The sequence below is a fragment of the Chiroxiphia lanceolata genome, chromosome 5, assembly GCF_009829145.1.
Source record: "Chiroxiphia lanceolata isolate bChiLan1 chromosome 5, bChiLan1.pri, whole genome shotgun sequence".
NCBI lineage: Eukaryota > Metazoa > Chordata > Aves > Passeriformes > Pipridae > Chiroxiphia > Chiroxiphia lanceolata.
The window spans coordinates 9,796,375-9,821,756 of record NC_045641.1 but is presented as its reverse complement, the minus strand read 5'-3'; the positions used below and the strand labels follow the sequence as shown (position 1 = coordinate 9,821,756).

General features: G+C 35.2%; 1 protein-coding gene and 2 long non-coding RNA genes across 12 annotated transcripts in view; 2 read left to right on the top strand and 1 right to left on the bottom strand.

The window, feature by feature from the left end:
- PCLO (piccolo presynaptic cytomatrix protein) overlaps positions 1–25,382 on the bottom strand; it is a 337,346-nt gene that overhangs the window by 38,644 nt on the left and 273,320 nt on the right. For 3 of the 7 annotated variants that reach the window (XM_032689501.1, XM_032689503.1, XM_032689504.1), the window contains exons 21-23: positions 24,011–24,193; positions 13,922–14,063; positions 10,608–10,675 (exon numbers count right to left, since the gene is read on the bottom strand). In XM_032689501.1, coding sequence (XP_032545392.1) covers positions 10,608–10,675; positions 13,922–14,063; positions 24,011–24,193 — 393 coding nt within the window. Of the gene's footprint in view, positions 1–10,607; positions 10,676–13,921; positions 14,064–23,290; positions 24,194–25,382 lie in introns of those variants that run through there. The other 4 variants (XM_032689502.1, XM_032689505.1, XM_032689506.1 and 1 more) reach the window with 4 other exon arrangements.
- On the top strand, positions 1,034–9,347 carry LOC116787683. Of its 3 annotated transcripts, none has more exons than XR_004357382.1 (4): positions 1,034–1,186; positions 1,714–1,789; positions 3,390–3,468; positions 6,957–9,347. It is a non-coding gene; the product is annotated as an uncharacterized LOC116787683 (long non-coding RNA). The 3 variants fall into 3 exon arrangements; XR_004357383.1 differs by adding an exon at positions 5,546–5,575 and having other exon boundaries at positions 1,034–3,097; XR_004357384.1 differs by lacking the exon at positions 6,957–9,347 and having other exon boundaries at positions 1,714–3,097; positions 3,390–4,254.
- LOC116787685 lies at positions 10,919–25,340 on the top strand. 2 transcript variants are annotated; one of them, XR_004357388.1, is made up of 3 exons: positions 10,919–10,949; positions 13,696–13,860; positions 22,153–23,289. It is a non-coding gene; the product is annotated as an uncharacterized LOC116787685 (long non-coding RNA). The 2 variants fall into 2 exon arrangements; XR_004357387.1 differs by lacking the exons at positions 10,919–10,949; positions 22,153–23,289 and adding an exon at positions 25,283–25,340 and having other exon boundaries at positions 10,974–13,860.

Genomic DNA, 25,382 nt, shown 5'->3' with positions numbered 1-25,382 from the left:
CAAAGGACTGTTAAGTATAGGAAAAGGTTATGACATTCTTGGGGTTTTTTTTGACATTTCAAATATATACATCAAAAGTAGAGCTCTAATACAGAACTGTTTGATAGGAATGGCTGTGTTATAATTTGTAGGCAAGTTTAGAATAATCTATTTATAAGAAGTGCTTGATAAAATAATGCTATGCTTGTGAAGGGAAGATCTTGGCTTTTGTATTCTTATTTCTGTCCTTGAGTACTAATTTCAGTAAGAAACTAGGCTAGAACTTAGGAGAACATATTCCTGTTAAGGATAATCAAGCACTAGAACAGACTAATGAAGCTTTAAAGTCTATATCACCACTAGGAACTTTTTGGTGCAAGTTAACAAAAGCCTTTTAGGAACAATATTGTGCTGTGAATCATTAGCATGACCCCTTGAAGACCCCTTAATGCCATTCCTACTACAGAATAGCTTATATATATTTGAGTACTGAACATTATTGACTTGAAAACAGATCTATTTTACTTACTTTATTTTTCCTTGCAGTATGCCCACAATTCCAGGTCCTAATCCCACTGCTAAATGGAGGAGATCACTTGAAGTATCCAGGAAGCTGACATTTAAAAACCCTGCTCAGTACCTACTAGTTTCATTTTCATCACAGGGAGGAAATCATTTAGGATTTAGCAATTCACCTTCTATCACATTAATGCGTCAACCTGACTTTTACTGATCCTAAATGAACATTGATCATGAAAAGTCACTCTATTTCAAGGTGATTATAAATTACTCACTAGGTGAAGTAGCCTTTCTTCAGACTTACACCAGACAAGGCTCAGGTTCAGTTAATCACACATTCCAGCATCTTCACTCCATTTTTGGTGGGGGGATTCCTCTGTTTGTTTTCCAGTGTTGATGGTCTTCATTATTAACTGGTATTTATACTAAATGTGCCAGTTAGTATTAAATCAGACTTCCCTCATAACCACATCTTTTTAAAAGGCACAGATTACATAATTCTACCAAAACTCTTTCTTTTCTTCCCTAAAAATGAAACCATGTGGCTTTGCCAGATTTTTGATGGAATTACCAGTATGCCAGTTCCCAGTCCAAACACACTGAGCCAATTATATCTCCAAGTCACCAGAAGAAACCTCCTGAAAGTCCCAAGCAGCTTTATGTTAGTGGAAATGCATTCAAGAGCAAGGTCAATAAAAATTAACAGGAACATTAGGCAAACAAATTATCTTTCCAAGTTGTTATTGAAGTATCATTTCAATATTTTGGTTTCAAGATGAAATACATGTGCTTTTCAGCTTTTTCCTTGTTTTGTTCATCTTAATATTTTCTGATTTTCAAGAAATCCCATGGGAAAAGTGAAATTTTTTAAATGGAAGCTTAAAAAAATAATTTTTTTTTTTTAGAATTTTCTTGATATGTAATTTAAGGGCTAATAGCCTTTTAGTCACACTTCATACAACAGTGGCAGAAGCTCTTGGCTAGCCACTAGTTAATCACAGTCAGTCTTCCTGGATTATTTACTTTGCTTTTGATGACGCTTTATAGTGACAATTCAGGAACAGGCTGATTTGTAACAATGTAAATCAATGTTGTTTGTGATAGAAGTTTGGGATACAAGAACACAGAATATTAGCTTGTCCTTTTTTCCCCTCTATGTTTCTATCTCTGGATGCAGTCTTTATTCTTATTTTAATTCCTTCTGCTTCTTTTTAGGAAAAGCAGTTGGATTATGCCAGCAAATACCTCAGGAAGGCAGAACTAATTGCTTCAATTATTACTGGAGAGCCAGGTGGGAAATGAGAGTGTGTGGCCAATCAGGGATAGATAAAAAATACTTCTCAAAGTTTAGAGAGTAAGCTGATAATACTTAGGTTTATAATGCTGCTGTTTATCTTGACTCATTTCTTTAAGGAGTGGTATTTAGGTATTAGTAGTAAGGCTGTTTCTAGCTTAAGGGAGCACGTATAAAATATAGACAGCTTTCTGAAAAACAACAGAGAGGATAAGGACTACTGACAGTGCACAGGACTGATTCATTGCTCAAGGATCCCTTGTGACAGGAAGTATATCTGTTCAATTCTTAAAATTGAAATTCCCATTCCTAAAAATAACGGAGGTACAGTGTGAGGGGATCAACAGCCTAGCTGCAAGTGCTTCCAGTAGTTATTTTCTACTCCCATATGTCCTTTTTTTTTCTTTGGTATTGTAGAAGTTGTTCATGTGAGAAATTACCTTTGCTGGTATTCTGCTTTAAATTTTGATGGCATTGATTAAACTTGTGCTGCCAAGGGTAGTAGATGGCAGACCCGTAGTAGAAGGTAGTAGCAGAAAATAAGGTTGTGATTTCATATTAAAGACGGTTTAAACAATGTCAGGTTGAATTTTAGCCCTTTTATTTGTAGGGGTAGTAGAGAGGTTTGGCAAATGTTCTGATTCTTTCAATTGGACTTCTTCCTGGGAAAGGATCACATTTTATTCAGTAATATTCTATTTCACAAACTGTCCTCTTCTACATGTAAATCAGAATGTCAATAAGACTATAAAAGTAAATATTGCAGCCACTAAAAACAGTTTCTAAAAAAGACATCACCAGGTTTATATTGCTCTTTAGGAAAGACATTGAGAGTGTGCAGCAATTTCTTTTGCTATGTACTATGAGACATGAACTCAAAACCAAAAAATGCAATTCAACCACTGTTCAAATCAGTGTTGGTAACATTTCAGATTGGCTGGATTACTCTAAATCCCTGGATCAATATCCATTACAGTCAACTCAACAGTCTCATACTTGGTCAGTTCCAGACTCTATTGATTCAAGAAAAATATTTGAAAATCCAGACTTTTTCCAGGTTCTCTTACATTTTAGTATATGTTAGGATTAAATGTGCAAGACTCCTGAGTTATTTGAATTATTGCCAAGAGAGCAAACAGTAAAGGTAGTATTTGACCTGTGTGCATGAACTGAATAGATGGTGCTCCTTGTGTTTTTGAGATACTAGTCTGAAAAGGCCTTGGAAAGGACTGGATCAAGCCCTGGTGCAGAGACAAGGAACTATTCCAAAATTCCCCACCAGTGAAAGTGACTGGTTCTGACCTGGTAATTTATTGGTGATCTATATGCTGTTAGTCAGATTGTTATGAGTCAGGAATTATAGGAGATAGGAACTTTCAGTTCAGATTAACTAAATTTAAGAAAAATAAATATGTGCTAGTGTAAAATAAATACATGCTAGTGTATGATTTGTGGGTAAATAGGAGGTTGGTCTTGCTGGTAAACTTAAGCATGTGGATTCACAGTTCCTTTGTCTATTCAGTCAATTCTTGACATAAACATAGAAACGAACAGTTGTATGATATGTAATGATGGTTTCAATTTTTTTTGAAAATAGCAGTTCTCAGACTCTTGCTGCACAATACTATACATGTGACATTCTGATGTTGCTTAAGGAATTGAATCTCAATCCCAAGGTAAGAAATGGAAAAGAAAGTGGAATTTTCATGGCACAGAGCTACTGACTATCTGTTCAAGACAAAATACTGGGTGAAGTGAGTGAAATGTGGATGCCTGAAGCTCCTAATCAAAGGTACAGAAGAAACCACTGCCAAAGGAGAAAAACATTTCTACTTCTGTAACTGTAAAACACCTTTACCTGAATAGGCAGCTGTTCCCAGAACACCACTGACACAGCACAGGCGTATTTGCAGTTTGAGTGTTGAACCCTTCAATAATCACTGTCAGATGATTATTGCTCACATCACAGAGTCATAGAATGGTTTCGGTTGGAAGGGCTCTTTAAAAGTCATCTAGTTCCAACTCCACTCTATGGTCAAGGACACCTTCCACTAGACCAGGTTGCTCAAATCCCATCCAGCCTGGAGCCGGAACACATCCAGGTGTAGGGCACCCATAACTTCTCTGGGAAACATGTTCCAGTGCCTCACCACCTTTGTTATAAAACATTTATTTCTTACAGCCAATCTAAATCTAATATCTTCCAGTTTAAAACCAGTGTCCCTTTTCGTGTCACAAAAGGCCCCAGTAAACAGTTTTTGCCTCTTTTATAAACCCCCTTTATATACTGGAAGGCCACAACAAGGTGTCCCCAGAGTCTTCTCTTCTCCAAGTTGGACAACCCCACCTCCCTCAACCTGTCTCCATAGAAGTGTTCCATTCCTCTGATCATTTCTGTGCCCCTCCTCTGGACCCAGTCCAACAGGTGCATGTTTTTCTTGTACTGAGGACCCCCGAGCTGGAAGCAGCACTCCAGGTAGGGTCTCACAAGAACAGAGCAGAGGGGCAGAATGACTCCCCCCCTCCTTGACTTGGTGGTCATGCTTCTTGTGACAGAGCCCAGAATATGCTTGGCTTTTGGGCTGCAAACACACATCACTGGCTCATGTCTAATTTCCCAACCACCTAAGTCCTTCTCTGCAAAGGTGTTCTCAGCTAACTCACCACCCATCTTCTGGTATTGCTAACAAATATAAGCTCTGTCTAAACTCCCTTCCACTTTATTCAATTTACAGGTTGTGTTTTATTCTACTATTGAGCCTTCTGGAAGAAGTTATATGCCATATTTTTTTTGATTACTAACCGAAAAAAACAACAAAGGCAGTTGGCTTAATCATTAACAGAGAAATTCCTTCATATCAAAGGAAGTTAGGGGTACATTTACAATACCTATATTATTTAGAATCATCATATAATCCATGAGAAGATTTAGATATCTGCAGGTGCAAATTATAGCACATAAAACTAGGTGCTGATACACTATGTAACACTGGCCTAAAGTGGTGGCATGTTACTCCCCACTAAAAGTGAGGATGTAATCCTAAAATGCGATTCTGCCAGACTCCAAAGGAACACCAGAAACCATTGCTGCCTGTAACAGGCTGTTATCAGGATTATAATTTATGTTTGTCTATTTTACAGCAAGGGAGACTTTTCTTCTGTATCCAAGGACAGACAAGGTGGTGAGAACCTCCGAGATGGAGATCCTCCAGCATGACCCTCTTGGGACTTCTGGGAATTTCACTAATTTGGGCATCAAAACACCAAAAAATCTACTTCATTCCATACATTAATATAAATCCCTCTTGTCTAAATCCAGAACATCCAACTTAGAGTCTCTTTATCGCATTTTTTTTGCATTTTCTTTCATAAATTACACCGCTTCTCCACTAAATATCAAAGAACTCATTCTAAACATCTAAAACAAATGACTGGATGTTTTATAGTATAATTTCTCTTATGCACCTTTGTGAGAGAAAGTGTCTATAAATGTAATGCTCACTTAATTTCTAATTGTTTTTATGTTTAAAACCAGTTTAAGTGAAAAATGCTTGTGAGGGAAAACCAGCCAAATATGTCTTTCTGATATTCATGTTAGATGGCCTAAAATGAAGTTATGCTTCAAAGAAGTTACTTTCTGACAGATAAAAAGATATAAATTAAATTTGATTATGAAAGACGGAAAGTCTCAGATAATCCTGAAGTTACATAAATTTAATATATAACCTAATCTATGTCTTACATTTTTCCCAGACTCAGCATTTTCACCGCTGCTTCTGCAAGGTCAATAAAATTCACCTTAATATTAATATACAAAGTAATTTAATTCTAATGAAAGAAAAGTTTCTCATCCGCAGTAAACCCTCTCTTTTCAGTCTGGACAGCTCAGACATCAAAGTACAGATTTGTACATAGGCAAAAGCATTTGCAAATCTCAGTAGCTCTATCATGATTAGCCATTAATAATTTCCTTCATCTGTCTTTTTTCTCCTCTTGTAATTTTCTGACTGAAGGTCCCAAATTAGGACATTTTTTGCTGAGCATCTTCATAAGGACTAATATAATACTTCTGATACTTCAACCTTTGGAGTTTAAAGAAATCAAAATGTTAATTTTTTAAGAAGCAGAGATAGAGCAAGTTGATTTAGGGAACATCTCAAGCCCTTAGTCTATTCTCAGTCATACCAATGTAAGTCCTGTGGTTTAAACAGTGTTACTGTAGCCTAGCTAAAGAACAAGTAAAAGGAGGTTTTTTCTGAGTTTTAATTACTTTGAAGAATGTGGGGATGCTTAATTTTGCCTGTGCTGTCAGTTTGTTTCATGCCTTATTTTACTCAAGAGAAGTAATCCACATATTACTCCTGGGTACTCCTCTTCAAGAGAAAGTGTGACACAGCTTGCAAGACAATTTGCTCCAGGGCCTATTCCGTACAGACTTGATGGATGAAAATTTCACCAGGACTATTCAGAAAGCTATGAAGGAAAATTTAGAAGTCAAATGATTGCCAGTCACTTACAGGGGTCATGCACCTTTCCTCCAAAACATTATTAGAATGATTCCTAGCATGTTTTAAGGTTTGTGTGGTATTTCAACTACTTTTCTCAAAAATAAAGATTAGATTGCCTTAACTCTTAAATACAGAGATAAGTGATAATACTGTTAAAACTGAATTTCTTAATTTGTTATCCAGGATGATGAACAACAAAGCTCAAAAATTAAGAAAAAAAACTGGGTATTTTTTAGCTTAGACTACTGTGAATAGATATCATAAAAATCACAGTACTGTAAAATTTACCTGTTAAAGCATGAACACAGAGTATGTTTGAAGTTTTATGGTTTTTTGTTATTGTTGTGGTGGATTTTTTGTTTTGTTTTGTTTTTTTTTTAATCTGTAATTTAGACAAATACATAGCATGCAAAAAAAAAGGAAAAATCCTGAAAGAGTTCATTAAAGATGATAATGGTTCCTTCTAGAAGTTCAGTAAGAATGTGTGCATCTTTCTTTAGATTTTTACATAGTAAAAATCTATTCCTTCTGTTTGCCTGTGGAGATACATCTACTGAGGCTTAACTGGAACATTTCAAAATTTTCTGTTCAGGTTCAGTCATTTGTAGAGGGAGAGAGTTTCTTACTTACAGAACTTTGTTTTATCACACTCAAAGGGTGTTGCTCAAAGGACCACTGGAAAGGTCAGAAAGTGAACCTCTGAGACATGACAGAACTCTGCAGAGAAGTTTTTGGTATTCAGCACATGGACTGGATGGCGTTTAAAAAAAAAAAAAAGGTAAAAACCTCCCACTCTCTTGGAAGATGTGGGTGGGCAACCACTCTGTTCTTATATAAAGATTACAATTTTCTGACTGAAGAAAAGAGGCCAAGCACAGAGGATGACAAAAGCACTGTGATTACTCATTCACTTAAACCCCCCCCATGAAATACTCCTAGAAGAGTCTTTTCTTGAGATGAACTTCAGTGCTTACAATTCTAGAGGAACAATGTTTTGCATGCATATAGAATCTTCAAAAGTAGAAGATCCAAAATGTCAATTACAATGCTATTCACATCTATATATCTCTCTTCTACTACAAATAATGGCATCTTGGGATTACCTAGCAAGTTCACACTTTTGAAATATACGAGAATAATTTTCCCCATTTATTTTTTAATTATATAAATAGTTGGTAGCTGGAAAATACCGTCTGGGATCTATTGGCTGAACAATGTCATAGGGCAGATAGACCAATCATGATCTACAACTGAATCAAGATATTAATCATGTACTTTTAATTGTTAGTTTCAATCCTTACATGGATGCAATTGGGGTTTTTGTCTGTAACGTCTGCAATACTCCATAGCATGTCATAAGAAATCTTTAAACAAAGTATATTGCACTTTCTGAAACAAATACAGAAATTGGCTTGCATAACTCAATGAAGATCACAATATGTATAATAAGATTAACTGAAGCTTAAGAAGATCAAGTATTTCATCTGCTCAGAGCAGAATGCCCAGAGTAAGATAGCATGCAACAATGCATATCATAAAAATAACTAATACAGTGTCCAAGAACAAAACTCTGAATTATTTTTATATTATTAAGTAGTACAAAAATACAGAATATAACAAGATGATATGTTCAGAGAAACAAAGACTATCTTATCAATACTCACAGTTTTTTATATTGACCATTTGGTTGTGTAAATAATGTGTAAATGATACTGTTTCCAAATATTTACTTTTAACTATACTAATACATCTTAATAGCACAAAAACTACTCCAACAAAACATTAACACATTTCTCAAGTAGGCAAACAATTACAAAAGGAGCATATTTTTCCCCGGTGACTCCACTTATATACATGCCTAAATTTTGGTGTCATATCCAGTGAGATGAACCCAACCCCTGTTGCTACAGTTTTGATTCAGCTGTCTAGAAAACAGTTCTCATTGTCATGGTCCTACCTCGCTTTGCTTCCAGCTACTGGTCCTAAAGATCCTGTAAGTCCCCTGCCATATTTGTCAGGCCTGTGTGAATGACTTGGATGACTAAAACATTTAAAGTAGAAGCAGATCCGCATGTTTAACCAAATAAATTTATTCTGCCCCATTTTAAAGACACTAACCCACAGGCTACTTTTTACAGAAGTTCTGCACTAAGAGTATTTGAAAATGTAAAAAAATATTGTCAATATTAAAAGCTTTTAAATATAACACTAAATCATTATTTGCAAATGAAAATACAAATGTCAGCTATGGGAACTCTCTACAAATTAATGAAAAATGGGGATAAACATTTGCTTGCAGTTAATTGCAGAGCTCCTCTGGTCCATAACACAGATAACTGAACTACAGAAAAGGTATAATTTGATCTCTAAGATTTTTCATTCATTCATGAAAAGAATACCACAATAATTTTGCAACACTGAAGTAATACTCAGTCAATCTTGAATTCCTCTAAATTCTGAACTGCTTCCCCTCAAGATAGTTATGTTTACATGCTGAAACTGAAATGCTCTTGAATTGTTTTCCAGTTTTTAGTTGAATTTATTCTTTTGAGATTGATCTCTCCTGTCTTAGTCAACTAGAAATCAGACACCAAAAACCAGGCTGCATGCACCAGCTTCTCTCAATGTTGAGAAACAGCACTTAGCAAGAACTACTCATGTTATCATACTTGGAGTTGTAGTGCTTAGAGTACTCAAGATAGGAGAGGTGAATTGCATCATAAGTGAAAATTAGGGAATTGCAGCTCTTGAGTTATTTGAAGATTTTAAAGACAAGCAGAAACATAACTGTGACTGGAAAAGTAATTTTAGTGACCAAATGCTATATACACATCTTTCAGAATGTTTAAAAAGGTGGGGGTTGTTTTTGTTTGTTTGATTGATTGATTTGGGGTTTATTTAATGATACAAATAAGAAATGAAAATATTTTGTGTTCTTAGGCTCTGAAATTTAGATCCAAGACCTTACCAAAGGGGTAACTTATGATAAACAAAAAGATGAAAAGGTATTTTTTTTTACAATTATCATTCAATATAAAATTTATCATGACAAAGTAAAAATGGAATATTTTTGATTTCCCGTTTTCACTTCACAGTTTCTCTCTTTAAAAATAGATTGATTTTCAAATACTTAAAAATACTATTGAGAAATTGAAGTTTGAGAAGTAGATTAATTTTGGTTTTTACATGATGAGTATTATGAATGGAAACATTTAGTAGAATGCATATACACAGTTAAGAATTCTTGCTTTGGAAAAGAGAGTTTTACAGTTCTACCTTCAATTATTAATTTAATTTCTTCAACTCTGTGGAATATTAGACTACTTTTACCTCAAATATAGCAACAGCAATTATTTCCCCATGTATACAGATTGTGGAAACCTGAAAAATTTGATTTGTTTTAATGACTGAATTTAAGATCAATTTACCAATTTTATGTATTAATTTCAATTTATTAATTAATACCTCAAAGCTGCATTGAAATACATTTAAAAGTCTTAACAATAAAATGAAGGTCATGATAATTAAATTTTATATTTGAGGTCAACAGAAATATACACTTGAAAAAATATACCTTATATACAAATGAAAATGGAATTTTCCTTACAAGTCCTTCAGAAAAAAACACTCAATTTTCATGTGATTGTCCATTATTACCCATGAAAGATATAATCACATTGCTCATGAAGCTTTGAAAGTCATTCTGTCAGGCTCTTTCCAGCTCCAATATTACAGTGTCTCCTTCTTTGTCACCGCCACATTCATACCAAAAAAAATCACTCAGGATTTCACAATCCAATAAGGGTTTCATTATAATGAATCTACATTAAGTGCAGCAGTCAAGCCTGCTGTTCAGCCAATATTTTTGTTTAAACTTAAAGTTTTATGTAAACATTAATAATAATTGCATTATTAAGTAAACATTCTGAAACATTATAAAAATAGAGTCTGACAACCATTGGGTATTTTCTTTGAATTCAATGAGCATTGAGTCAGCTCCATACTCTGTATTTTTTATTTGAACACCATGAAAAGCAATGGACATCAAAAGACAGACATTATTTATTGTAATCTAACTAGTGAATTACTTAAAAAACCAGGTAAGACACTGTTCTCATTTAAACTGAAGACTCATTACATTGATGCTATGTGTAACGAGCCCTTAGAATAAATGAAGGTTAGGATCTTAATCCACTATACAAAGAGAGCATAGACTAATTTTTCATAGCATAACAAGTAAAAGACAAACACATATCAGTTCTACAGATATGGGATACCACTGTAGTGCTGTTTGTATTTCTTTTTACCTTCTGAATCGGCTAATCCTACTCCCGACTGCTTTACTGGTTCTTGTCCGTTCTGGCTCATCTTCCCTCTGTTAAAAGATATGGTGGTTGTTGTCAATAAGACTATAAAGACATGAGAGCTAAGGAAATGATACACCCAAGCCAATGAGGCTTGGTTCTTTACAAAAAGAGAAACATCACAGGTATTTCTAAAAAAAAAGGAAAAAAAAGTCTGTATATATATATATAATTACAAGAAAATAAAATGGTAGATTTTTTTGTTGTTGTTGCTATTTGGATCAATCACTTAAGAATATTTTTTTTTTCTCTTTAGAAGGCAGCTACAATACCATTACTTTAAAGGTAAGGCATACTTGTGGTCATTGTCTTGTTTTAATGATTGTTTAATTTACGTTTTAGATTTAGCATAAGAAAGAGTTCTGTTCTGAAGACTTATATTAATCTTAAAGTGAATGGAACAAATCATGCTCTGGAGGTCCCTGTTTTCCTGCACTGTGTGTACACACAGAATCTGTGTTACGCTCTTGATGCCTATTTTTAGACAATGAAAGTTAGACAAAACATAAGTTATCTAAATATACTTGTTGCAAGCTCTAAGGCATGATTACAGTCGCTCTCAAAGATGACTGCTACTATCAGACATTTGTGCTTCTGGTTTCCTTTCTCCCTTAAGACTCTGAAATGATGTGACAGAGAATATAAGGCATTATCTTCTGACGCATGTGATTCCTTTGGGGTTAAAGGGTCAGCACTGGTCTTTGCTACCAATGAGCCAGCTTCAGGTCTCAGCAATGGAAGCTGTTCAAACTCAGAGTGAACTAAAAATTGGTATAAAATTACATTTTTTAAAGTAATTTTTGTATTCAATTTTAACTGAAAGATATTATTTTCTTCTTCTGCAGGTAATGCTTCATAAATTATATCACAGATATGATACAAGAATTATTTGTCCCAAAGGTTATACTCCTTATACATTATTCTGTTGCTTTTCACCTTTGCACTCAAAATGAATATAATTTTATAGACATTGTACTGCTATAAAGACCATAGAGAATCTTGTCTTTATCAGAGAAGATAACGTGCAACTTTCAGGAATATTACAAATGAATAATAAAGGAGTATTTAAAAAAAAATCCAAAGCAGAAAGACTTTACAAGATATATTCAGCTCTGTGTAACTGTGTATAATTTCCCTTGATAGTTATAGCTACTTAATACTGGCAAGTATACCAATTAGTCACCTCATCAAACAATTCCCATGCTGTCAATATTTAATTATTTTATTTTGCTTCAAGACTAATTGTTCCTATGTCTAAAAGCATTTGGACTAAAGTAAAGAGTTTAAAACTTAGCATATCCAACATGTTTTCTATTGATAAATCAAAAACTTAGTCTAAGCAGGAAGACAATAACCAAAGAGGTTTTTAAATACCAAGATACTTAAAAGCATTTAGCCTGCTTATCACTTCACATCCAAACTGTGAGCTGTGTTCTTGTGGATATGCTGAATTAGTGTACAAGGTCAGAGTCCCTGAAGTAATTATCAAGCCAGTGTGAATGCAAATGTTAACTAGAATATCAATTATACATATATGCAGGTAAATAAGAACTTTTATACAGAATTCAAAGTAGAAACAATTATCTGCACTAAACATTCTTTCCAGAAATAATCTAACAGTAAACAGTAATTTTGTTATTTATTTTCATTACATTGCTGTAAAGCCCTGGAGAATAACATGAAAAACAAAACGTGTCTTGTCTGTATAAATTTCCTGTGTAACTCTTAAAGTCTCTGTCTAATATCAGCATAAAAATAATTTACTTTACAATGTCATAATAAAAAAAAAATAGTCCAGTCTTAACAGAAAATAAGGGGCCTGGATATATTTTGTTTAATTCCTTAGAACAAATTGCTATAAGAGAAATGCTGAAGCTGTGGAGACTTACTCCTGCTTTTCAGTAGAAGTGGGGCTGATTTCAGGCTTAAGAGAGCAGTGAATCTGTCAGCCAAATACCAAGTAACTGTAGGTACTGTCACATTGTTAGGCAATACACAGTAAATGATACTATTTGGACTCAAATGTAGCATATGTGAATTGAAAATTTCTATTGAGAGCTCCATCTTGTGTTTCTGTGAACAAAGATTTTACACCTTTGCTTTTCTCACTAGGAATGAGGGCACAATATTTTTCTTTTGTTGCCAAAGTTGACTAAAAATATCTTTTTTGCCACTGGGAAGTACAACTCTTTTTTATGAGGGAAAAGTTCAAGGAGGATCAAGAAACCAGTATCCTACAACCTGAGATCACATCATCCTCTTAAGTTCTGAAGATGAGATTGAAATATTAGATTTACCTCTATTTTTCCTTTAGCTACTAACAAGCTGTAGACAAATCCAATTGGGTTTTATTTTAGAAAATGATAAATTCTCAGATACATCACAGTTCTGGAGAATTTTACTTAATTCAAGTTTTTCTAGGAAGGCTCTATCTTTTAGTTCAGGACTTCAAGGGAAAAGCAAAAAACTTGTGGTCCAGAGAAAAACATTGAACAACTATTGCAGACAGTGAATGAGCAATGACCACCAACTATAATCTATAAATCAATCTATAATTTTTTTCAGGCCAGAATTAAAGGTTTATCAGGAAAAGTTACTTTGTCCTATAAAGGAATATAAATGAAATTGCCAAATGAAGGCACATACTGACGGAGTAGAGGGGAAAAAATCCTGGCAAAACTTTTCTGTGGAGTGCTTAACTGGGTAAAATGTTTTGAAAACTAAATCATTTTATAGGATCATTACACTTGATAGTAGCTTGATAATTCCTAGAGGGACTCTGCGCCAAAAAGCTTTTTTGCAAACAACAACTGAAAATTCTACTCAAGCTCCTAAAAACTTGGAAAAATTAGGGGTATATCCACAATATAAATTCCACTTGCATTAATAACACTTCTCTATAGGAGAAAAATCTGAAAACTTAAACTAAGCATTCTCAGGCCTAGAAAAATTGTGCTACTAAAACATGAGCAAAGGGCAACACTACGTACTTTCATCAAAGGCTTAGACTAGCACCTTTCCTGTGTGACAGGAGAAAAAAAATCATGAGGTTGAGGCAGAGGTTCGGTTGGTTATCAACAACTCAGTGCTCAACAAAGCAGAATAAAACTATGTGCTCAGAGACATTCTCCCCAGTTAGCTGCTATTTTACTGCATCACTCAAGTCTGCAGAGGAAACTATACAAGAAGATGACTGGTAAGTGAAAGGGCTATAAATTGTGCATAGAGGATACAGTATATCAAATGAAAAGCCTTACATTCTTGGGATGGGAAATAGATTATTCTCTCCTGTGGCACTGCTGCTGCCTTCGCTATCCATGCTGTATCCACTGCCAAAACTGCTGGCTGATGAGCCAGTGGAGACAGAACTTTCTGCAGGTCGGTGATTAGTAGACCTTGCTGTACAGGGCAGGAACAGTGGGTTACTAAAAAACTTGTGAGACATCAGTACCACTGACATTAAGAAAAAGTGTAGTTTATCAAAATCACATGCTTCAAACAGTTTCACTTTCATATTTTACATTCAAGTATTGCTTTGTCATCTTTTGCAGACAATGTTTATTTCCACATAGAATAAGGTGTTCTAAACCAAATAGTATACCACCATATTTTTTGTCCAGTCATTTTAATTGCTAAAATCAACAGCCTGAAGGGGAAAAAAAGTGGGATAGATTGATTAACACTGCTTTTCTGACTAAAGTTACAGAAAATCAGTTATTCATCTGAAATCATTCTTATGATAATCTTGTAAAAATGAAAGTCCCAGTGGGCCTTCCTCACATTCCTCGTGAAATGTTCTTCGCATTTGGTGATTTTGAGAAGGAGAGGAGTCTGAAAGGATATATAAGTACACAATCTATAGTCACAGAGACTGTATGAAGGCCTCCACCCCTCTAGACATAACACAGTTACTGCATTATATTTCTCAACTGCTCCTACCCATCTGGATCTCTCTACGTGCCTAGAATTTTAATGCACATATTTTGACAGGAGATGCCTTAATCTAATTTAAGAGCATTTGGTGTTAGTATAGCATATGTTAGATTTACTTCAGATTGCCTTATTTTGTGTTTGGGATATTACTGCACTACATGAACAAATCTCCCAGTATCTGGCATTTAGCAAGTTGAGAAACATAAACAAAAAAGGACACAGCGACATTGCACAAAATAATTAATACAGGAACAATAGAGTAGCTATTCTCATATTGAATAACACAATTGTCTGGGAATATTAATGCAGATTTTTTTATTTTTTTGTTAAATGTGTTTTATCACATCTACTACTGTAATGTTTCATCTATTTTAACTGACTAAGCATATATACTGAAGATAGAAAACACTTTTTTTGTAACGTTATTTTTCTATGAAGAATTAAGGAGATTTTATGTCATTTTGGTGAACTGTAAACTCTTATAGAAGCACTTAAAAGAGATTCTTCTTTAAACAAGAAATTAGTCAAGTATCTAACCTGAAATTTAATAAGAGCCAGAGCCCCAACAGTGTCTTGCTTCAAACTGGGGACCAGTATTATTTAGGCCTGACTGACTGAATAATACTTTTGGTGAAGACTTCTACATTCTGCCTGATGTGGGACCGGGAGCTGTGTGTAACTCCTCAAATGTAATATAAAAACAGGTGAGTAATTGGAATTAGATGCAATGAATGAAGCAATTCTTATATCATCAATCCTTGGGCCAAACTTTGAGTTAAGACAGAACTCTTATTCTGCACAGTGATTCTTAACTGCTAAACTAACCTGTCATGTAACATTTTTATCTTTTAAACTCTATTAGTCTCCTTTGTTTCAGTGTTGCCTACAGCCACAAGAGGAATCTGTCTACATTGTTTTCAGATAAAATTATTCCTTAGCTCTATTTCATGATTTTATACATCGATCATAGGCTGCCTTCTTGGAAGTTAATACAAATTAATAAATTTTTAAATCATCTGTTATTAACAGATACTCTCAGTATCTCGCCTGGAGAGAAAGGCACCTATGTTTTTTCCAGCAGAGACAGCCAGCTCTGTGTGCAGGGAATGCTCTATCACTTCCAGCTGGTGGTACTGCGAGTGAATTCCTATGATGATGGTGACATGTCAGCAAACTGCCATTGGGAAAGGTTGGGCAAGAGCAAGATTTCAAGGACAGAGGTCAGCTTCTCCATTACACAGCATTATTGCCAGCTGCCCTATATTCAACATCCTGAATTGGTGCTCTCTCATGCCTGTCCCAAACTAATTCATAACATCAATTCTCACAGTGTTTGTGTGGCCTGTATGACTCCAGATGTAGGTTGTTTGGGATTCTGTGGGTTTCTTTAGGTTACATTGTTTTGGTTTGGCTTGGTTTGGGTTTTTGTTTGTTTGGGGTTTCTTGTGGTTTGTTTGGTTGGTTGGTTTTGGCTTTTGTTTTGTTTTTGTTTTTTTTACATGGCATGACAAATGCCTCACAGAACAATTGGGAGATCAACACATCTGCAAAACCCATGGAAGCCAAAACACTATTGTGCCAGCACAAAAACGCATCCTCATCCTTTTCTTAGGCATGAATTTGCTTAGTGTAGCATGTTTATCTCCATCATAACATATGTGGCTTGAAAGGATGTTTCGTATCTCAGCTATTTTTATTGACTTTGCTGTAAAAGCTAGTCCCTGAAGTAATTTCTTATATCTTTACTGGTGGATTTCTAAAACTAGCAAAAACCTAGAATTTAGTTCAAGCCAGAAAAGCTTGAATTAAGCCCTTATAAATGGTTTAATTTTCCTTCATCTATTTGTAATCAATACATAGCTCTTTCTTTTGAAACAGCTATATCCTAATGACACATTCAGTATTTTTAGTTTCTCTATTGTTTTCTCTAATTCACATAATTTTCCATATTGATCTTTTTTCCATAAGATCTCTTGATGAACGGTTATAATGGATCTAGATTTAGTTTCATGACTGGATTTTGAAATTTCTAAACTTTAACGTTTTTTTTCCCCACCTGCCTGCTCTATGAAAGTAATGAACCGCAGTGCCAGTTTGTGACAAGACACGAAATCCACAAATAGATTTACAGCTGATTTCATGACAAATTGAGAATCTTGATACAGAGAACTTATCATAACTTGTGAGACACCCACATTTTCTATATGTCTGTATTTTTGCAGATATGTCTAGACCTCTAAACTTCTGCTGATTATATAGGAAACTTCAAAGTTCTGAAGATGTGGCAATGCCTGCTGCCAGGCAATATTTTGCCTGAGAGTAAGAATAACCATGGTTATATTTGTACTCTAAGCTGAAAGATAGAACTGGCTCCATGTTCGTATGTTCAAATGACTAGTTTGTACATTCACTTGCAGTCTTGCACTTTCTCTTTGAACGTTGTCTTGGAAACTTTAACAAGAAACTCAGAGTTCACTGTGGAACTCGTCTAGTCTTACTAGTCTAGGTAAGGTCTGTGAAACCCTGGAAGTGTCAGAACAATTTCCACCTTCCTTGGTCAACTGGGTTCATATCCACATGTAGACAAATAACTATTGCATTATATTTAGTTTCAATTCTATTTTTAATTACAAGATTATGGCAGGTTAATTCTCAGTTACAGAGCTTCTGCTTACAGCTGCCTGTGCTGGAAAATGCCTTAGCCCTCAGGTTTTGACCTAAAAGTTCTGTCAGGAGGTGCTTTGGTCTGTGGAAGTTGAACAGCTTCATATGGATTTACTCAGGTCCAAAGATTAGACATTCTCTTCTGGTATCACAGAGGTACCTGATGCTACAAGGTGTAGTCTTGCTTTACTGAAATCTACAACATTTGTCTGAAAAGGAACTTGGGCAAAGGCAATTGCAAGGTCTTGCTGTCAATTACATATGATGCTGAAATCTTTCCATTTTTAGAGAAAAGACTCTTCAGGCCTCAGCAAATGGAAGAGACTAGGCTTAACTGAAAGCCATCACCCATCTTCATTTGGCCTCTCTCTGGGAGAGAGGAGATATCCTTTCAAACCCTCCAATCCTTTCTCCATAAACTTTTTATGCAGTTTATCAAGTGCTTAGTACTTTTTGAGGAATGTAACCTCAATTATGTCTGGGCTGACCAGCCACTGAATTACGAAAAATAGAAATAGGAAATCAAAGTTTAACACTTTAATATGAGCTGTTTCCTCTGAAATAGTGCACAAAATTTCCTATTATACAAAGCTATAGTTGCGGTTTGATTTCATTTTCATCTGCTAATCCTATTTTAGCTGGTAGTTCCCTGCTTGGATTGGGTGTTGATGATTACACACGTCATATTTAATAGCTACCGAAGTGGTGTTAAACCTACCTCTGAGTGATATTGTTTTAGTGCCTGCTGTACAGGCTCTGGCATGGGCAAAAGTCATTCTAGTGAATAGTGCATAAATGAATTGGAAGACTTCTCCACTGCTTAGAACAATTATTTCAGATTCTAAGAAAGTGGATCATAATGTTATCCCTGGTGTAGGATCAGGGTTTCTCAAGAAAAAAGATACAATAGTTAAACAGATACCTTTCGTATCTGTGTTATTTGCAGGAAGAAGAATAATAGACTTTTCCTTCAACAGAATGATACTTGACCATGTATTCCCCTACAACTTCTTAGAAAAGAGTTGCTGATTCAAGAAAATGGAGGCTAGTACTGACCTTGCCTTTTAGCTCCTTCATTTTATTTCTGTTTTTTAAAAAATTATTGTTAGTAGTAGTATGATATTAGTTGAATGCATCTAAGGCAAAAATATGCTTTGGCTTATGGACCCAGCTTAAAACTCAACTTTTATAGCCAAGGAAAGCATGTAAGTAATGACTTAGTATAAAGAAAATATCATATTAAAATCAATAAGAAAGGGAAGAATGGAAGACATATGATCTCATTTAATCTTTCAGAAAAGTCTGCTTTTACAACAGAGAAGATTTTTTTTAAAACCTAACAAAAGGAAGATAGATCATTCACACGAGACCTATAGCCATGAACTGTCTAATCAGTCAGCAGCAAAATGAAAACAATCCAGCACTGTCACCACTCCAACCATTATTCTACAGTGAATGGACTTCTCTTTTTAAAGATTTCAATTTGAAAAATGGGACTATGTAGTTCTGTAGTTCCTATGGAGAAAAGAAGAACAGACTCAACCAGCACGTTCTCCTGGGGAATTAACTGTAGATGTTCCCTTTTTTCTGGTAACTGTCTAGAAGCACAATTACACTGTCAAAATGAATTGGGAAAGAAAATTCTATTTGTGAATCAAACAGAAGGAGGGGAAAATGCCTTCAAGTATTCAGGATTAAGTTTTCAGAATTTGCCTCTAACTACTTGAAAAAAAATTGCTCATTATAACTGGCAGTCTCATGGGAAACTCTGGGTGACAAAGAAGTCTGATAGCATCATGCTGAGTATTCTCAAAGAGATTCAAGCCCCTGGGAGCAGGGGAAAGCACCAATCTGCTATGGCTAATTTTCTGCCGACCAGTAGACTGGGCATCTCATACACAGTGTCTTTTAGCAGAACTTTGGCTACTCTTCACTTTCAGTCACCTTGTGCTTCAAGTGCTCCAATCTCAAACTGCCCCAAATGCCAGTTTACCTGTTTTTTATGAAGGGTTTGCTAGCACTAAAAGCAGGGGCTCTCCAGGTTGCTCTGTAAGGTGCAACTCCTTGTTGCATCTGTTGTCAACTGGCAACAGAATGTGGATGCACAAACAACTAGTGATCAAACACATACACCTCAGGTCAGTTCAGATAGTTTCTTTTCCTAACACTCCCTCATACTGAACAGGACTTTAAGCCATGGACTCATCCTCATTTAACCACACACTGAGCAGTGACATTTTGTGAAATTTCAACACAACCCTTTACAGAGAAATTTACCGTTTGAGCTGAGTAGCAGAAGAACAGCACTCTTCTGAAACTGTGGTGAAGTAATTTCTTTACTCAGCAAAGCAATTCTGATGAAATAATCCTCCATGAACTCTGTAAGGTTAGTCTACCATTGAATAGACTTTTGAAATAAGTGTTATAAAATGAAGAATCTTAGCAATTTTTCTGAAATTACGTCAGTTTAAAATGGTGGAAGAGTAAACAGCAGGAATAGCCAAAGCAAAATAGGTCAGCTATTAGACTGAAACAAGACTCAAAAGACAGCCTCAGATTTTTGGTATCTGCAGAGAGTGGGGACAAACTGTTCTTGTTTTGATAATGATTCTTGGAAATGGATTATTTGTAGCAATATGAAGACCTATTTAACTTGGAAATTAAGAGATTAGTGACACTAGTCATTAAACAGCTTTGGGCAGTAAATTATTTAAGTGTGAAGGAAATATCCTAAAATAATGTAGGAAATTAAAACATGGCATTGTCTATTAAATGTGTGAAAATGGATATAGACCAAAAAGGACCCCAAATGAGCAGGTATTTTAGATCACAATAATATCCAATTCAAAAGATTTATAGAACCTAGGAGTCAATTTCCTTTCACTCCATTGTTGCTAAAGCCAGGAAATAGAACTTAGTGATAAGGAAAATTCAGGTCAATTTTAATTTCTTGCAGCTAAGTGACTAGAAACTACACAGTGCTAGCTCAGACCTGTATCATGGGTTCTACAGTGCTAGCAATATCTTGATGCATATATCACATCACATTTCTGTGTACCTTTAACCTGTTATGCTGACATTTAAGTGAACTTTTGTCAAAGTTGTTGGCCCAAGGGAGTTATAAGCAAGTGTGCTACCTTTGGACCTAAAGAGTTTTAAACTAGCATTCTTTGAGATGTTTAAATTGATATGTTCAGTTGGGTACAATTCTGAAAATGCTGATGCAGTTTGGCTAATGTAGATACTCTATCTAACAGTATCAGCTCTGAGAGTAGATGTCCCCCTTATCAATGAAACCACTTGACATACAGCTGTTTGGAAGTAGTTTCCTCTTAGGTATCACAGAAAAGCTTTTGTGTCATGATTGAAGATGTGTAATGTAAAAGACGAAATGTTTTCTATGAGATGGTGTGGTGGTGTGGTCCTCCCCTTATCCTCCCCCCACCCCCCATTCTCAGGGAGATAAATAAATAATACTGGGTACATGGGTTAGAAGAAGTTTTAAGAAAATGTTGTGATTTTCAATTCCCAGAGGTTTGAGCTTAAAAAAAACATACTTATTATTGAAAATCAGACAGAAATTGCTGTAGAATGCTTGTATTACCTTAAATGGTAATTTAACAGGTATGTTTGTACCTTTAACTGAAACACATGGCAGTTTCTCTAGATCTTTAACATTTGCTACCTAATTCAGATCAAGAGCATAGCAGAGTTTTTCTCTTGGCAGGTTGCTTGGTTGTTTAGTTGGGTTAAGGTGAGCCAAATAAAAGAGGAGTGCATATGGCATCCATCATCATATGATATTCAAGCAACAGCATATTGACTTGTAGCTTCTCTTTCATGAGCGCCTGTTTGAAAGGATAGAAAAATGCATAGGGCTACAATGATGTTCAGGCTTAAATTCACTTACTGAGCTATTTACTCTTTAAATATTAATTTATTCTTTTCCAAAGATCCTAGGAAGAATTAAAATAAATTTCTAGAAATTCTCTTTGGTCATAAAATAATGTTGGTTTTGTTAACCATTGTATATTCTAATGTTTACCATTGTTCCTTTTGGGGCAAAACTGGAACCTTTTTCTCTTCCAATAATGACAAGGCCATCAAATTTTACCTTTTAAGCTACATCCATGTAGATACCACAGATCCTTATAAAACTATATAGTTGGATTGATTTACACTATCTCTAAAACTGACTCATCTGGTGGATAAACTCTAATACACAGATTTATGATGAAAGGAATGTGCTTAATTTTATGTGAATATGTAATTGGCAACGATTCATATTTTGCACAAAACCTAAATCAAATGAAATGAAACCTAGGCACTGCTCTCTTCCTCTGACTTGGGTCCCTTGCAACTTCTGGCTTCAAAGAGTTGACTCTGAAATATTTTTGTTCCTCTCTGAGGGATGTGATGGGAATGTGTAATATGCAATTGGTTTCTCTGCAGATCACACTCTTATCTCCCACAGGCAACAAGAAAATTATACTTCAGAGTTTATTTTTAATTGAATGCTCTAGTTGAATATTGGATTTTACAATGGTTCTGAAAAAAACCTAATTTTTTTTGTTGCATCTTCACCTTAATTTTAAAACAGATTGATTAAAATACATTTTTTTACTGTTTAAAATGAATACAGAAACAGTTCAGTTCAATATACTTAAACTGATGCAAGTCCTTTGCATTCACAAAATACGCTAAGTATACCATAGGTGCTGGTTTTGTTTGTGATTTCCTTTTTGCTTCTCAACAGACACACAATTAATAACTGACAAAATACATCCAATAGAAAATGTCCTAGGAGTCAGAAGTAGAGAAAGGTTTCTCCAAGACATTCTCAGAATGACTGAGGGTTCTTGTTTTGTTTTGTTTGTTTGCTTGTTTTCAGGAGCCAATTCAATTCAAGAGGAAAAAAAAGGAAGCTATTGAGAGACCAAGTTAAAGGAAGAAACTCTTTCTGAGCATTCTCTTAGCTGGAGGAGGACAGATGACCACTCACAGCATAGAATCATTTCCATCACCCTCATGTACTTGGGCTGAAAAAACCCAAAGAGTTGTTCTAAAAGATGCTGTTCTTTGATAAATGCATAGTAAAATAGCTGTGGAAAAAAACAAAAACAAAAACAAAACAATTTTGTGGATTATCTGTAATAGCTTCCTTAGTAAAGGGCTTTGAGACATAGTGACAAAAATTACTGACTTTCCAAGGTGACTGTTCCAGTCAATAAAACCAGTTCCTAATGGGTTCTTTTCCAGGTGCCAGTAAAGTAGACTGAAGGGGGGTGGGTACCACAATCATGCATCATCCCTTTCAGAATGGATTTGCAAAGTGATGATGCCCTAATATTCATTGTTCACAATAGTCTCAATTTTTAGAATTTTTGAAATGCAGGGGAAACCTCTCCTTCCTTCATCATCTCTTCATCCCACAAAGAACTCCATAAACTGGAAGCTGGTTTGAGGTTTTTTGGTGCTTTTTCCATTCAAGGTCATAGACTCATCTCATTTTACTTTCATACTCCACAAAACTGCAGTGAAATCATCTTGCTTTTTCTTCCTGCTGGAACTCACGAGAGTCATTAACCTCAAAATGGTAACTGCTGGCCCATCTCATATGAACAAATTTGGACAAACTAATTTTGATACAATAAGAAGAAGCCAAAACTTCTCACAGGTTTGAAACCAGACTTGTAAACATTGTGTAGCTGACCATACATTGTGTATAAATGTTACAAGTAAAAAGACAAAAGTACCATATCTCTTCATAGTAATTCTAACCTCCCTTATATACTAATTATATCAATGTGAACTCTTATTCCCATAATTCTCTATGATATTTCTAATATGTAATGTAATGACTTGTTGCCTTCAGGGTATATAGTTTGAAGTATCATTCCCTCTTTGTTTCCTACAACCTTCTCAGACAGCTTGTATTGTTCACAGTGTGCACCGGTGTGACAGAAAAACCTTCAATGAATCTTGAGAGCTTAGGAAGGCATTACAACACAAGAGAACATCTGGGAGTCCAGTCAGTACATTTATTTGGATTATCCCTCAGATTCCATGTAAATAAACAAAATGCTCCAGAAATCAAAAGAACAGTGGCAATTTGAGCTGTTTGAGATTCTGCCTCTTTATTTGAGATGAGGGGATAAATTACTGATAGGTGGTATTACAGGTGCCTACAAGTAGAAAATAATTTTAAAGATGCTGATAGGAAAACTATCAAGAAATTGAGCTATACATGGATCAAAATTCCTTTCCTTTCCACTGGTAGTTTGAAAATTTATCTATGCTAATGACTGTTGACATAATAACTATGTTGGAAGAGGAAAAGGAAATTGTTAATGTCTCAATTACAATTGCAGAAACAAAAATGTGCAATTGGGTTTTTTTGCCACAGTACAAGAAATGTCCAATCATGCTTAAGCAGACCAACTTGGATGCATGCTTTTCATTAGGCAACAACATGAGCAAAGCTATACTATTTTTCAACAGAAGTCTAAGTACTCCAGTGGAATGGAAGTGCACACATTTGTTGTTTCATAATGCTTCTTAGCACAGTTTTTCATTATGGATTTATGCGCTGGTAGGTGGAAAAATCAAGCAGAGTTCTTGATTCATGTTAACATTTACAGCACTTAATGGAAGGGTAAAATAAATATTTAAATATCGCAATGAATTAGTCGACATGGCAAGAAGGATTTGGGATGTAGTTGGTTTCTTAACCATGTCTTTCTGCTCACCTCCTTCAGGCTTGAGTGGTCCATCAGACATCACTTTCCTGAGGGCTAGTTGGCTTTGGTCTTTGTTGTCATTGGCTGGTGGAGGCAGATTGTCAGACTGAGTTCTTTGAATAGGGAGGACTCCTGCTATGCTGTGTCTGTGCTGCTTCCTGGCATGATTAGACTGACCGCTTTTATGTGCTGCTGTGGCAGTGTGGGTGAAATGGAAACCCAGAGTATGTATCCTCAGATGGAACCAGCTTAAATGTTATTCATGCAAACAGAAGTGTTTTTTCTGTATTTAAGTAAGTAGTGTTTTCAAACACCAAAGAGACACCACATGCACAGCATTAAAGAGTGTTAAAACTGGCTGTTTCTTTATTAATGATGGTGAAGACAAGGGAAATAATTTCCCCCCAGTTTTGCATTATACCATGGTAAATTTATGGCATATCAACAAATCCTGAAGACAAACACAATGACTCCACAGTCAGAGAGATTTAATTTGCCATCAACTAAACCCTCAACTAGCAATCAGATACTGGTCTGAAGTTCGGAGAGTAATTCTTTCGAATGGAATAGTTTTAATTTATTAACCTATTTGAAGTTGCAGATGAAATCTATCTTGACCCTTAATCAATTCATGGCACAAAAATTACTAGAAAAATTGAACTGTGACACCTGACTTAGCTCTCAGCTCCCTTTGACTTTCCTAAGTTGACAACATTGTTGAAATCTGGTGCTAAAGGCTTTATGTGTTTAATGGTTTTGCATTTAATGTGTGTAATGTTTTTGTTCTGTTTCTTTTCTGCTCATCACTAACATGATCTTCTCTGAGATATTAAGAAGGTTGACTTATATTTCCTTTCAAAAAAAAAATAAAATAGATATTTACAGTCATGTTTCAAAAATAGATATCTCAGCCATGTAGTTAGAAAAAAAATTTTCTTTAACTTCATATCCTCTTTTGTGTATATAGTATTGTCCTTCCTGATTACTACTTACAGATAAATCCTATTATTAATGTGGTCTCAGTACTTTTGTGCAATTTAAAGAGCTGGCAGCCACATCTCTGCAGATTTTGATTATTTCATTGGTAGTTATTTAGTGACATCAAAACACAATGGACTTCTCTGTGAGTCGTGAACAACCATGGAACATCATGGACCATGAGTGAAGTGACTGATGGAGAAACAGCCAGTTTCACTGCAGTCGATATAAATTAAAATAAATAAATAAATAAAAGACTTCTAAATACAAGAGTATATTGTAATTATATGTATTCACACACAGGCACACGAAGAAAGACATTGAACAGAGTGAGCACAGTGTGCCAAGAACAGAAAAAAAACCAAACCAAAACAGCCAAAAAGAGAAGGACAGCAGGGAAAAT